Raw genomic sequence first — 14,781 nt, 5'->3', positions numbered from 1 at the left:
GGTTGGCAGTCAAAAGCTCTGTGTGATCACTGAAAGCAGATAAAAAAAAACGGAACTTTATTATTCTTAGTCTAATTTACTCTGGATTCACCAATCTGTTTTCCCATTGTGTGAAAATTACACATGCCTCACTGAATAATTTCTTGAGAAAAACAATCTACAAACATTGGTATTGTGAAATAGAGACACTAAACCTCATCCTGAGCCTCTGCAGCATCCACCTCATCTTTATCCATGGCTGTGCACACTGCCTGATCAAAGTCACCCGTTCACAAGTCTGAAATGGTTTCCACCATAAAAGTGGGTGTGTCTCACTTCTGTAGGACCATCCCTTTCGACGAAATCTAATGATAAAGTTCGTGACAGTTCGTTTTAAAAATTTACACCCAATTTATTTTTACACCTGTTACTATTCCTGTAATTAATCCATTACAAACTGCAGAATACAGTGTTCGACATTTAAAGGGGAAATAAGTAAGATTTTCTGCTCCATAGCACAAAAAGACCCTAATATATCTGTGGGGGTTTGATAGGGTTGTTGATCAATCCAATGACTCAACGAGTACTGGGGAGACTGAGATTTCTAGTATCAAATTTCTTTCCATGTGGACAAAATGTAGAATCTGTTGTACTGGTCACTGAAGTCTAATTTATGCCCTGTGACATTCAGGGTAGCGTGTATTGTGCGTTTTGAAATGAGGTTTCAGTCTGCACACTATCAGGTGCATTTAACCAGGGCTTCTCCAACATATTCATGTCCTGAACCTCCAAATAGACACAAATTAAGCCACAAACCCCAGGGACCCATATGGGAAGACTTTTTTTTATTATTTATTTCATTTTGAACTGAGTAACTGTCTACCCTGTACGTGGGGAGATAATAGTGGTGAGAGTGAACCCTATGATTGGAATAGTCATGTTGATACATTCTCTAATTGGGATCATTTCTAGCGAATTAAACTCTAGTGGAATTAAACTATTTCTCATTTTTGCTGGGGATCCCCTGGGACCCCCTCTAGTACCCCACTTTGACAGCCACCAGGTTAAACTCTGGCTAATTGAACCGAATCAGTCAGCAGGTTTCTCCATGCACATCCACACTGCGTCCGAAGACAGAGAATAACGATACGAAGACTACGTGTCTAGAACATCGATGTTAGGCCAACAGCTGAGTGGACGTGTAAGACTTTGAATTTGGCCAAGTGATTCCTCAAGCAGAACTTGTAAGCATGGCAGATATAAAAATTAAGAGGCAGAGGAGAAAAGTAAGGTCATAACTTGACAATTTCTTAAACAGTAACTAAACCAAACCCAAATTTGTGGTGAAGCCTGACACCTAATGGTGAAAAGTAGGGTACTGAACTGGCCATCTGCTATTGGCTGGTCTTTGGTACCAAGTGATGTCACCACCTGTTGTACTCTACCGAAGGTGACATTACCTGGCACCAAAGACCAGCCAATAGCAGATGGCCAATGCAGTACCCTACTTTTCACCATTAGATGTCAGGCTTCACCAAAGATTTGGGTTTGGGGTTTAGCTACTCTTTAAAGACAGGTTTTTAGCGCTACTAGGGATGGGCATTTTAAGTAATTTCAATATTCGAGTACTGGCATTAAATTATTGTAGAGTACTCGAGCACTCGCAAAAAAAAAAAAAACTAACATAAGAATATGGTCCGAAATTAACACCCAAGCGAAAATGCGGGTAGGGGTCCGTGTCCGACTGGAAACACACAAGCGGAACCAAAGTTTGGCTAACGCTAAACAGTTAATTTCATAGGCTATAGGCCTGTAAGAATATCTATTACTATCTAATGCTTTCACATTTATGTAAATTGGCCAACAACGGAAAACAAGTGCAATCTGAAATTAATTTATTGAACAACCAGGCTACCTTGTCGGCACTTTGCAGATCAGCCCTCAATTTCACCGCGCTTTCCTCATACATCTTCTCCACTCTTGTAGCTGTTGTTCGCCGCGATGGTAGCTTGTACTCCGGCTCATCAAACGCCATCAGCTCACGGAAGCCTTCTCCATCCACAAAGCTTAACGGGAGCATATCTCCAGTCACCATTTTCGTGATGAGCTGGCTAATCTTCTATGCCCTGGTGGCATCACAATGGCATGTGCTAACACTGCTAGCAAATGAGGTGATGCGACACTGCCTGTTATCTGTCTCTGCTGTTTTCTCCTTGTGCTTAATGCGCAAATGGTTAATCATCGAACTAGTTGTTCTATGATACGCAAGTTTAACGTTACATAGCTTGCACTGCACATTCATTTCGTCTATTTTGTCGAAATACTTCCAAACATCACTCTTATGTCTGGTCGCCATTCTGCCTGTAACGTTAGATCCTGTAACAATGCGTGCGCAGATCTATCATTTTTGCTAGCAGTCCCGTCCAAAAAATTTAAACTTTTAATATAGAACAGGGTCAATTTACGTTTATATTTATTATATACATGTTTTTTTTACAAAGCAAAAAGTGTACTCTATACGTTGAACCGTTGAACGAATACTGACGTCCAAATCGAGTACTCGAGTACTCATGCCCATCCCTAAGCGCTACAAGCAATTCGTTATTCATCAAGGACAACAAAATACACTGAACAAAAACATATACATTTTAGAGTGGTCTTTTATTGTGACCAGCCCAAGGCACACCTGTGCAATAATCATGCTGTTTAATCAGCATCTTGATATGCCACACCTGTCAGGTGGATGGATTATCTTGGCAAAGGAGAAGTGCTCACTAACACGGATTTAAACAAATTTGTGAACAAAATTTGAGAGAAATAAGCCTTTTGTGTGCATAGAAAAAGTCTTAGATCTTTTATTTCAACTCATGAAAAATGGGAGCAAAACCAAAAGTGTTGCGTTTATATTTTTGTTCAGTATAAATGTTAACTGAAACATATGACTAAAATTCTAGCTTGTTAGCCTATGTGTACAAATGTGTTAAAAAAAAAAAAAAAAAAAAAAAGTAGCCCAGCCTTATTTTTTTTCATGATTTTATTGGTTTGTGCAGGTTAAATCCTGTTTCATAGGCTTACGGTAAAATGATTACAATGTCTTTTGCACCTAATATGGCATAGCAGAGGCTATTATAACAGCCAGGGATTCCTTTTTCCCTCAAAGCCTGTAGTCTATAACCTAATAAAATAATTGATTATACTGGGCATTGCTCAATCGGGCAGTGTGCTCAGGGGCAGGAAAAAGTGATGCTTTCATAGGCCACGGAGCACATAGTAAAAAGTATAGATCTAACTTCAGTCAGTGCAGAATCTTTCATTTATTCATAGGAAGTAACTGTACCAATAATATTTTGCAAATCTGCCTGTAGTCAGTTTTCAATAGCTTCATTCTCAGCTCATCTAAAAAGGCACTGCCTATGTAAAGCACAATCCACTTTCCATGTCTACGCGTCACACAGTCACAGTTCAGAACTTGTAGATGAATAGCTTTGTAAATCCACATTACTGCACGGACTGGTTTGAGACAATTCTGCTTACATGAGATTGGCCATCAGTATTGGCCCCAGGAATACAAACTAGTTTTGACTGAAGCCCTGTCAATTAATAAAAAGTTTTAAGACAGAACGGTTTGTGTTAAGGGACGCTCCCTCAGTTCTGTAAGATAGTGGGACCTGCCTTGTCTTCATTGTCGGGAAGGGAATACCGTTTTACGAACCGAGTGCGCTGAGCAGATGTCAAAGGATTGCGCGCAAACACGTTTCACAAAAGAACTGAGCTCTTCTCACAGTTTTCACAAAGTGCTGTTACCTCAATTTATTTTTATCTAAGTGAACCTTTTCATATCTAAGTCGGAGCACTGACCTAAACATGTTACTCCTTTCTGGTTTATTAATGTCGTTCTTCTAAAGGGTTGAACAGTCTGGTTTCCACTACAGTTGGGCGATTTGTTTTCAATTTGTCACTTCCAGTGTGGAGAGGTGTCCATACCTGACACTAGAATTTCATTTGGGCAAATGGGTGAATCTATGACATCTAATTTAGCGGGGATGGGACACTCTTCTCTGTTGCAGCCCCACTTTGTGATTTAGGCTGATAAGATGGGTGGATTTTTTAGATAAAAGTGCAGCTTTAATTATTTATTTGTGCTTACCAATATTAGTGCAAAATGCCAAATTTTCAGACAGCAAGGCTCTTTGAATTAATGGTCAGTTACCTACCATTTATGCATTTGTGGTCAGAGAAAATAATCAAGCTGCGTGTCACCCAGCCAATCTTTGTGACGGTACATAATACTTCCATGTGATATCTATTGTCAACCTTGTGATTCCCTAAGAAAACTAACACCAACGCCTCACATAACCCTCCAAGACCAAAGAAATCAGACAATGTTTGGTGAAGTTTCCACACCCTGAAAAGGGCTTTATTCTGGAATGGATGATGCCGTGACTGGCTTGTGGACGCAGCATGTACTTCCTTCACTATGTGTTCTGCCATATTTAGATAAAGTAGAATGGGATTTCATGGGGTTCACAACCAAAAATAGACATCTTATTTCTCCCCACGGCAGAAAAAATATCAGCCATCCGTGACTGAAAGTGCAACGAAATGCATGAACTAAATTTAAAAATGGGTTAATGTTACAGCCTTTGACTTCAAATATAATTAATAAACATAACGGTAAGTTCAGGGGTCAAAGATGAAATTCTGTTTGACACAGTTTAGCCTATATTCTAAATCCATGGGTCACTGGCTGGTGTGCTACACTTAGTGTACTGTGCAAGCTATGGCACTGTAGCCTTGAGCACCACAGACCTGAATGCATTTCTGTGTTGCTTTGTTTTTCATCAACATCAGAACTTTTCAACATTTTCCATTCAACTTTTCTGGATTTGGAGGCTTACAGATTTCCACATTGTCACCATCAACAGGTTTGTATGAATGACTGAATGAATTTTATACTTAACATGGTCAATGCTGTCAGGCAAATCCAGTGCAGTCAATGTTATGGTGGCCTAATTTGTAAAGCATTTGTTACGCTGATGTGTAGAAATCAATACAACTACCATTCAAATTCTGTATTCACCAGATATGCACAGCCTCTAACCTCAATAAGTCCTAGACAACATTATTGATTGATTTCAGGCTTACTTTGGAGACAACTTCAACACGGTGAACACGGTGTTCTCTGGTCACAGTCACTTCATTTTCTTAGCTTTTTGAACACTCCAAAAAGCTCCAGTCTCAAAACACATTGTCGTGACATTTAAATGGGTTCTGTTCATAGAATTTTTAACTTAATAAAAAAAAACACATTTCATATTTATATATATATTTATATACTGTATATTTGCAGACATTTCCCCATATCCTATAATGCTATGCTGGTGCTTAATTTGTCTGAATTTTGTTTCAAATGAGAAAATGTCATACAGGGCACTGTCCAAGGACAAAGACAGCTTAGAAGCAGGAAGGTAAATATAGTGTGAAATGATTAAAATTTTAGAGGAACTTGCACGAGACTGGTCCATAATGGAACTGAAGTGGTAGCCTATTTCATCAGAAAATGCTGATGCTGCATGACGCCAGTTGTATTTGGTAAGGAGCCACTGTTGAACCTCTAGTACTCGTGCCAGCCAAGGCCACACATTGAAGCTTTCAAAAACGGCAGCCTTCCAGCAGGATCATAAATCACAGCCATACTATGGACCAAATTGCAGTGCTTACTTACAAAAACTTCCGGGTAGAAAACCTGCATCTTCTCTACACGCAAACTGCACAAAGTAGCAAGTGTGGTGCAGAAATAGAGAAAAGAAAGACAAGAAAATGCTGAAATCTTGTTGTGCGGGGGATGTGGAGCTGATAGCTACATCTAACATCTTTAGCCAGGTATACAGGTAAAAAAAACATTATTTGAATTAATTAACAATACTTGATTTAGCCCTTGTTTCCAATCGTTGAAATAATTTTGAATAAATTGATAGTTACTTCATCCACGCCTTAGTTATTTTATCTGTTGTCACAGCTTCTTGATTGATTGTACCGACCACTAATGCTGCGTTCATGTCATATCAGAAGAAGCAGAGGAACAGGATGACAGCTCCTTACTACAAACCGTAACCAAACCGCAGCAGATATTGCTTACTTTTTCTAAGTAAAGTTTATTGTATTACTGTGAATATAACACATAATTTTGATTTTTGATGACGAGAAATAGTTGTGAACTTATGATCACACCAGCGAGACCCAATGGACTGCGGCAGGGAAACCAAATCTCACTGCTGAAAACAATACTGCGCTCAAAAAGAATTAAGAGTTGGCTTATTATGGAGGGGAAGCAGACAGTTGGTTGGCAGGCTGGAGCATGGCTGAAGTATGTCTGTGTCTCCTTTTACAGATTTGTCGCATTGGGGATGAGCCTGGGGAAGAAGAGTAGATACAGCAAGATATGCCAGGGGCTAAAAATCTGCCCATATTTCTTCAGCTTCCACTGCGCTGATCGCAGACAAATCCCTCATATGGGGGGGGAAACTGTCCATTGGGCGATATTGCTGATATGCAAGTTAGGAGAGCTGACTAAGACCTCTGTCCCAGATGGCTTTCTGTTTTGACTTAGTTGATCTCTGCATAGGTGGCTCCAGCTTTTCCAGTGAGACAAATAACACGTTCATTTTATACACGCGCAGTACATTTGTCTTATCTGATGTCATGAAAGAAAATGGGCCTTTTCATATCTAGCCTTGTCCATTGTAGCTCTGTTCCATATACGCGTTCTCTCAATTTATAACTGCTATCACTTGCCCTTCGCTTAATGTGCAACTCACTGGGGGTTTCATCGCTATCAGTAGGTATTCAAGCTCCCTGTAAACTATCTGATGAATGCATTTAGTCAAATTGTGCATTTAAGTCGGTATCTGCTCAACTAGGAGTAAAAAACGGTAGAGGTCCACAAAATAAGCTGATAGGTTCTGAATATAAGCGCTAGGCCTAATTCCCCGGCAGACGGAAGGCGACGCAACTTTCTAAGCGCGGTTATCACTTCTGCAGACCTTCTGTGAGGTTGTACAATCCTGGCCGCGGGGCAAGGAGTGCTTTGTACAACAGGGAAGGTCTTGCCCTCCCCGTGGACATATGTCACATACCATATGTGGACATAATGTCACGTACCGTTCCCTCAGTTCAAATTTGTATTTCACTGAGTTCTCTTAAAAGGCCTTCGAGGGGCCGACTTCACTGTAACCTTTCCCTCTGTCAGAGATCTGCAGGGTATTTTTATAACCTATCATTCCCTTTTCAGTCAGTCAGGGGGAGACAACTTATTAAGCGTGGGATGTATAGTCGTGCCCTGATGAGCCCAGCAGAATTAGAGGAAAAGGATTACACCCCTCGGCGACACCGCAGACAGAGAGAAGCGTGCCACGCTGGGTGCTGTCACATCTAGACGATGAAATCTGATAAAGGTGTTAGGCGGAGCCCAGCTGACTACAAAGCGGACAAGAAGTGGTCGTTCTTCTTGAGGAATGAGTATAAATGCTCGGCCCGTTCTGCGGCACAGGCGTTCGTTTTCAATGCAAATGTGGCTGGTAACAATGTTTCCAAGCACAACTCACAATAAACACAGGCAGGGGAGAAATCCATTTCATATCAAAGGAACTGTGGCATCTGTGCGCGAGGTGTAGTGCGTAAGAACTGATTTAATACCAAACATATGTGGCAGCCTAATGTGAAAAGACAGTCTGTTGCCCTCTGAGCATGATTGAAGAAATTCAGAGAGTTGGAAGAAGGCCATGTAATCCAACAGTGCAGAAGTTGTGTCCCCTTCTCTCCTTCAGTGAACCAGGAAATTTAGTGCTGTTCAAACTATAGTTTATAGTTGCTTGTGATGAGCATATTTTGAGTGCTAAATGCCACGGTCTAGGGAACAGGCTATAAAAAAAAAAGCATCACAATCATCCAAGCTACGGTGGCAAATCTTCGGGGGTTTTATAAAAGTTGGAGGAAGTCTGGAAATGCCTCAAAATAATGTGAATTTTATTGAAAACATGAGGATATATTCTCAAGTAATTTGTCAAAATATGAAAATTCTATATTCCTGTATCTACTGTATGTGTGTCATGGGTTGCCATAGTAATGAAGGCTTTCCCCACCTGTCACTGCAAATGAATGCTCAGCACACGGTCTGAATACAGGACCTCTACATGAAAACCCAGCAGGTGGTGGATTATCTTAGAGACAAGTTTCTCCAATTTTCAGAGATAAACAGAACGAAAAGCAAAAGAAAAACATCTCTCATGCTGCCTGGGAAAAAAAAAACAGATGGGCTGCATGTATGGATGGAAACCTGTTTAAATATAAAGCAATACCTGCAAGAGCTTTCTGGTTTAGCTGCTACATACTATCCTAGACTTTGTTTCGGAAGTGTGATGCTAGGAGCCTTACACCGGTCATATGCACAGAGACTGAGGTTTTGTCTGAGGTGATGAGGCTGTTCACAGACATGTGAGATGAATGGCCTCTTGCTCAGGAAGAAAAAAAGCCATCTCAAACCTATCCATGAGCCTAAAAACCTAATAATGTATGTTATATTTACTCTACTTAATCTTTGTTTAAAAAAAAGAGGGGGGCATTTTAGCAGATTGAAAACCAATTGGGAAGATATACAACTGGGTAAATAGATTGCCATTAAGGCCATCACCTCTGGCAGAAAGCATGCTTTCATCATTGGAGTACATGAAAATTCAAATCAGTGACTTCAGGGCCTGCCGTGCGAAGGGTAATGCGTTGTAAACAATTTGCGTGCTCCTTTCAGCAAAAAATGCCATTAAGCCCTCGAGCCCTTGGTAGAGGTCTTCCACATCACGCCACATCTGAGGGAACCAGTGCTCCACAAAAGGTTCCTTTCACCGGCAACGAAGGACAACATCCTTAGAATTCACTCCACAACAGCCACTCCACATCCACAATGCCTCGCAAGCAAGTGCTTGTGGCAAAACAAAATAAATATACAAAGGGCTGAGCGTGGAGAGGCACGATGTTGAAGCATGATTTTTATAATAAAAAGCCCGGCTCAGTCTGTTCCAAACGTCAACTAAAGAGAGGTCCATTACAGATCATAACAGATTGTCAGGCCCACCTGGAAAACGGGGGATTGTAGTACAGAGTACAGCTGCATGTCTAACAAGGACCCGTCTTTCCAGTGATGGCTTATTTTTCTTGTCATTTCCACTAGAAGGTTGCACTGTAGTGCACTGCATCACTGCTCAGAGCAGAACGTGATGTTAGCCCTTAGCGCATCTGTCATTGAAAATTAAAAAATAGAAAACATCAACTTGCAAAAGGTTGCCACACCACACTTCAACAAGGGCTTACAATTATTTGATGCTGACAGCAAACGCCATGAAAAGCACTTCCCTCAAGAATCTACTGAGGGCTGCTAGCTAAATATAAAAACAATACGCTTCGCGGACACAAGCCCAAACAAAAGTGACAGTCGCAACATCGTGACACCACAATATAGACCAAAAATAGAATAAAACGAAAGAATCTGTTACGTCAAGCGGCACCGACTCATTTTGAAGTTGCGGGGCGTTGATCATGTGGAGCGAGGGTTCTCTGCAAAATAACCTCAAAAAACTGCGTTGAAACATCTACAATCACGGCGAGAGTGTGAGAGTGCTCATTTAACCACATGTAAATCAATTAGGCCAGAACATGAGAGCTGGTCTGTCACACTGCCGCTTTGTCTGCTCTCTGTCCAGTGTCTACTCTGGAAGATAGGCTGCTGCTGGGAAGGCTGCCAAGTACATACAAACCATGACTGGGCAAACACTTCTCCCCAAGCCATGTTACGCAGCTGACTGCAGAAGCAGCCTTGAGCAATTAGTTCTACTTAATCACTACATTTGCCACACCTAGTTCGATGTAAAGCCATTAGTCATAATCCATACAATCCAGTTATCCAAGTTAACTGAATTTTTTTTCCCCCTTCCCCGTGTCAGTTCCTGCTAAGTGTGCGCCTCAAGCCAAGAGTTGCCGTACACAGTAGGTGGATGAAGATGGACATTCTCACTCTCATTGAGAATTTGATTTTCTTTGCACATTTTATGTTTTCATTTAATTGTTCAATGATGTTTTTTGTAAAATAATTCCTTATTTAAAAAGGCTGGAATGTATCCCGGAGTTTCCACTGCCATTACCTGCCACCACTGCCTTACTGAGCTGCTAAAGCTAAAAGAATTTCATTAGTCTGGGTTTCAATGGAGTTTTAGTGTCCAATGAAGGTCTAAATACCGTTTCAGAAGCTTTTCCACTCTGATAAGAATAAAAATATGGGGAAAACGCATAAAAATGGTAAAACAAAGATACAAACTATTGGCGCAAAATTTTGGCTGTCAGCGACTCCAACACAAAAATATCAGTATTGATATCGGCCTTCAAAAACCCATAATGGTCGGATCCTAGTTCTGATATGGTAAGTTTTTTTAATTGGGGAAAAAACGGGGCTGCATGGTGGAGTAGTGAGTCAAGAAAACACTTTTCAACCAGAAGACCCGGGTTCAAACTCAAATTCATGTCAGCAAGCATCCGCCCTGCTGAAGTGTCCTTGAGCAAGACACTGAATCCCTACCAGCTCCAGGACTGCTGCTCTGTATGTGACTTCTGACCTCCCTGTGGAGAGGGGGAGGGGGCAAGAGAAAAGGGAATTTCCCTCTGCGGATCAATAAAATATCAAATTTCAAAATAAAAGCCAATGGAGAGCAACTGCTGATGAAAATGGCCACTTCACAACAAATCCTTCGTGCGTAGGTTGAGGCTGTGTGTTATTTGGTCAGTGGCCGACATGCTGGTGGAACGTTTTCTAAAGCAGCAGAGGGCGACGTCAACGCAACATAAAAGTGTCATTTCTCTGCATTGTCCAGATTGTTTGCTGATCAACAGCAGGAATATTGGGCTGCGGACACTCCCACGGCGAGGCTCTGAATAATCAACTCTTCAACCAGCTTAGTCTTTATCACCGAAGCCTTGTTTGCAGGCTCAGACGCGAGCCAGGAAATGCGCAACACCGGGGCCAAGAAAACATACGAGGAGACTCGAATAAGTAAGAGGAATTAAGAGTAATAGATTCATTACAATCCGCCCCATTTCCCCTGGAGCAAAAAAATCTCAAAGTCCACAATATTGCTTTTTCACACCGGGGTATTCGTCTGCTTAACTGTTCATCCGTCAAGTTTACCCGATTTCTCTTGAGGTATTCCTACAAATTGTTTGCTTAGCATACGAGTGTGACGACGGGAGGGTGGTTTAAACTATTAGGGTGAGTGCAGCTGGGGCTTGTGTGTGTGTGTGTGTGTGTGTGTGTGTGTGTGTGTGTGTGTGGGGAACCGGAGGTCTCTGCAACCGAGAGCCTCGGAAACAAACCCTCGGAGGCAGCCGGCCGTGCGCCAAATCTGTTAGTGAAATTGCTTTTGACAGCGGTGCCTTCATTGTCCGGCAAAGGTGGGCATCCCTGCATTGAGCCAACACTGACCACAGGCTTCGGTGGTATCCGTGTGGGCAGCGCGTTGCAGCATGCAGTACACTTTGCTTCGCAGCCCGGTAAAGCCATCAAGGAGAGTGCAGTCTTGACGTAGGCGTTCCTTTTGCGTGGTAATAAAAATTGAGGCAGGAGTTTGTAAGGGTAGAAGAGATGTTGTGCGAGATGGCTGAAAAAGGATGCAAGGGAGGGTTATGCAAGAAATATGTAAAAAAAAAATGGCTATGATCTGGCTCAGCAGCATCGCTTCCCTACATCTGAATTTGTACGGGATGCCACTGGAGGAGCAGAGACGGCGAGGTGCCACGACTCAGTGTGTCCCTCAGCATTGTGCTTCATCCTCGCAATGCAATGTCATATTCCACTTACTGGGGGGAAAGAGTGCTGCATGAATAAAAGGAGTTAGATTTGGGGGTGGGGGGATTAGTGTTTTGGAGTCCAAATAGATCACTAGGACATCATCTTTTCGGATGTTCGATAGAGGACGTTGTACACTATTCCTTTGGATGCATCTGACTAATGTAGGGCAATCTATAGGCTATCTATAGTTCATCTCCTCCACTGTGGAAAACTGATGCGTTGGCACAAAAAAGCTCCAAAGGAAATGTACTTGTGTGCAATCAGGATAGAAAATATAAAGTTGGAACAAAAAACAAAAAACTATGCCATTCCTATAGGGAATGATAGTGAGTCTGGGGTTCTCAATAATGAGTGTATTGTGACCGTATTGTACTTTATGGTATTTTGTTTTATCTCCTATGGTATCTATTCCTACAATAATCCTAAAATATTGCTATAGTGTCTGTGTGGTACTCAGTAGTGAGTTATAATCTACTATGGTATATAGGCTATTTCTATGGCATTTTTTTTAATCTCCTATGGTATATATAACTATAATATTCCAATGGTACGTTGTTAATCTCCTATAGTGTGTATATACATATATATATATATATATATATATATATATATATATATATATATATATATACATATATATATATGTATGTGTGTGTGTATATGTGTATGTGTGTATATATATATGTATGTGTGTGTGTGTGTGTGTGTGTGTGTATATATATATATATACACACATATATATATATATATATATATATATATGTATATATATATATATATATGTATATATATGTATGTATATGTATGTATGTATGTATGTGTGTGTATATATATATATACACACATACACACATATATGTATATATGTATGTATACATACATATATACATATATATATATGTATATATATATATACACACATACACACATATATGTATATATGTATGTATACATACATATATACATATATATATGTATATATATATATACACACATACACACATATATGTATATATGTATGTATGTATGTATGTATGTATGTATATGTATATATATATATATATATATATATATATATATATATATATATATATATATATATATGCAATATTGCCATAGTGACTTATAGTGTGTCTGTGGTTCTCAACAGTGAGCTTACAGTGACCTTATGGTACTTTCAGGGTTTTTTTTTTGCTCCTATGTATTCCAGTAACATTCCAATTCCTGTAAGGACTTATAGGTTCGCTGTGATACTTGTATAGCATCCTTCTTAAATGTATTACAGGATTAGTTATTTTTCCTCAGGATGTGTGCGTGTGTGTCCATCTTCGAAAATGACCAATCAGAATAGCTGCTTACCTCTGCAGTTGCATGTTGCAGAAAATTTGGCACCTCACTTTTCCATGCAACACTATTATGACCATGAAAGCCTGTCGTGGGGTGGTGTGTGTGCGTGTGTGTGTATGTATGTGTGTGTGCGTGTGTGCGTGTGTGTGTGGTGGTGGGGGGTGTAGGCTGTACTCACCGTTTGAAAGGGCCACCAGACAGACCAGGAGAGTCCTTCTGCAATACCGTGCACCTGACATGGTAGAAATCCCCAGACGGGTGTAAAAAATCCCAGTTGCTCCAGTCGCCGGTGGTGAATAAATAAACCTCTCTGCAGGTAATAGCCTCCACGCGATGCTGTTGCAGTTCTTCCGAGGCTCTGAAGTTGGATAATGCGCAATGGATGGATATGTGTCTGTAGGAGCGCGTGTGCGTGCGTGACAACGTGTGCGTTGCCTCAATCGAGGTTATCCAGTCTTCCAAATGACAGTCTTAATAGTGTCACGGCAAGCAGCAAACCTAAGGCACGGCGAGATTTTGTCTTCTTCAGTAGAAAAGAGGGTTTTTTCCCACATAGGGGAGGAAAGTTACAGGTATCCGGCTCCAAATTGGGCTACTGGGGAGGGAAAAAACCCCAGTGTTCCCGAAATGGATCCAAGTCCTTGTGTGAAAGCCGATAAATGCCCCCCAAAAATCATAAATCAACGGACAAATCAGCGGAGAAATGACGTGCGCCCTGGCTTAAAACAAGGGGGATCTGCGTACTTACCCCAAAAAGGGCTAGACTACCCCAAATAAACAGCTGGGAAGAAGGCTCAATCGAATCAATTTGTCTATGTGGTTATTCGTGCTCCAATTCAAAATTCAAAAAAATGAAATCCCTTTCGCAAATCATGGAAACGCTGGCGCTGATGGAGAGAAGGACGAAAAGGCAGCCGCTGGGTCCGCACTGTTCTGGTCCAACTGCCAATGACTTCTCGGGTTTTATTCAAATTCCAAAGCGCCGATAAGAAGGTAGAGATATATTTGAGGCTGCGAACGGTGAAATTACACCCGAAAACAACCCCAAAAGGTGTAGGTGTGCTGCGAAAACACGCTTCTCCTTGGGTTTCCAATACTTCCACCACCGCAGCGTGTTGCGACAGTCACTCAACCGGCTACCCCCATGCAAGGAGATGAAGAAAACAGATCCCAAAAAATACAGAAGAACTCCAGATAGGCTACTTTCTTATTCCGTCTGACTTTATAACGTTAAGCCACAGAGCCGGAGCATCGTCGGCGCTGCTTGGTGGAGTCTGTAACACAGCCAAGTCCGACCAAGTCCCCGTTTTTTTAATATTAATTCCAGTAGTCGGACTTCACTGCTCCTCTCTCCGGTGTTTATAAAGGAAGAGTGAATGAACTTCAGCGCTGTCTTTGCCACAATAGCATTAGTTAGGTCTTTTAACTCTGCGCCAAACTAAGCGTGTGCTCCTAAATCTGCTGAAGAGCCCACATCTCGCCAGTGTCAAGCCGGATAGAATCAAATAATGTGGACTTCCGGTTTTAATTTTCAAAATAAAAGCCCGAGTTTGTTTGTTTGTTTGTTT

General features: G+C 41.2%; 1 protein-coding gene across 1 annotated transcript in view; it reads right to left on the bottom strand.

The window, feature by feature from the left end:
• tmem132e (transmembrane protein 132E) overlaps positions 1–13,475 on the bottom strand; it is a 321,617-nt gene extending 308,142 nt beyond the window's left edge. Inside the window, exon 1 of the mRNA XM_071915145.2 lies at positions 13,392–13,475. Coding sequence (XP_071771246.1) covers positions 13,392–13,452 — 61 coding nt within the window. The 5' untranslated portion in view covers positions 13,453–13,475. The remainder of the gene's footprint in view (positions 1–13,391) is intronic.
• Positions 13,476–14,781: the final 1,306 nt, after the last annotated feature.

The sequence above is a fragment of the Centroberyx gerrardi genome, chromosome 11, assembly GCF_048128805.1.
Source record: "Centroberyx gerrardi isolate f3 chromosome 11, fCenGer3.hap1.cur.20231027, whole genome shotgun sequence".
In the NCBI taxonomy this organism is placed as follows: domain Eukaryota; kingdom Metazoa; phylum Chordata; class Actinopteri; order Beryciformes; family Berycidae; genus Centroberyx; species Centroberyx gerrardi.
The sequence above is the reverse complement of the archived record's forward strand: the minus strand, read 5'-3'. Positions and strand labels throughout refer to the sequence as shown.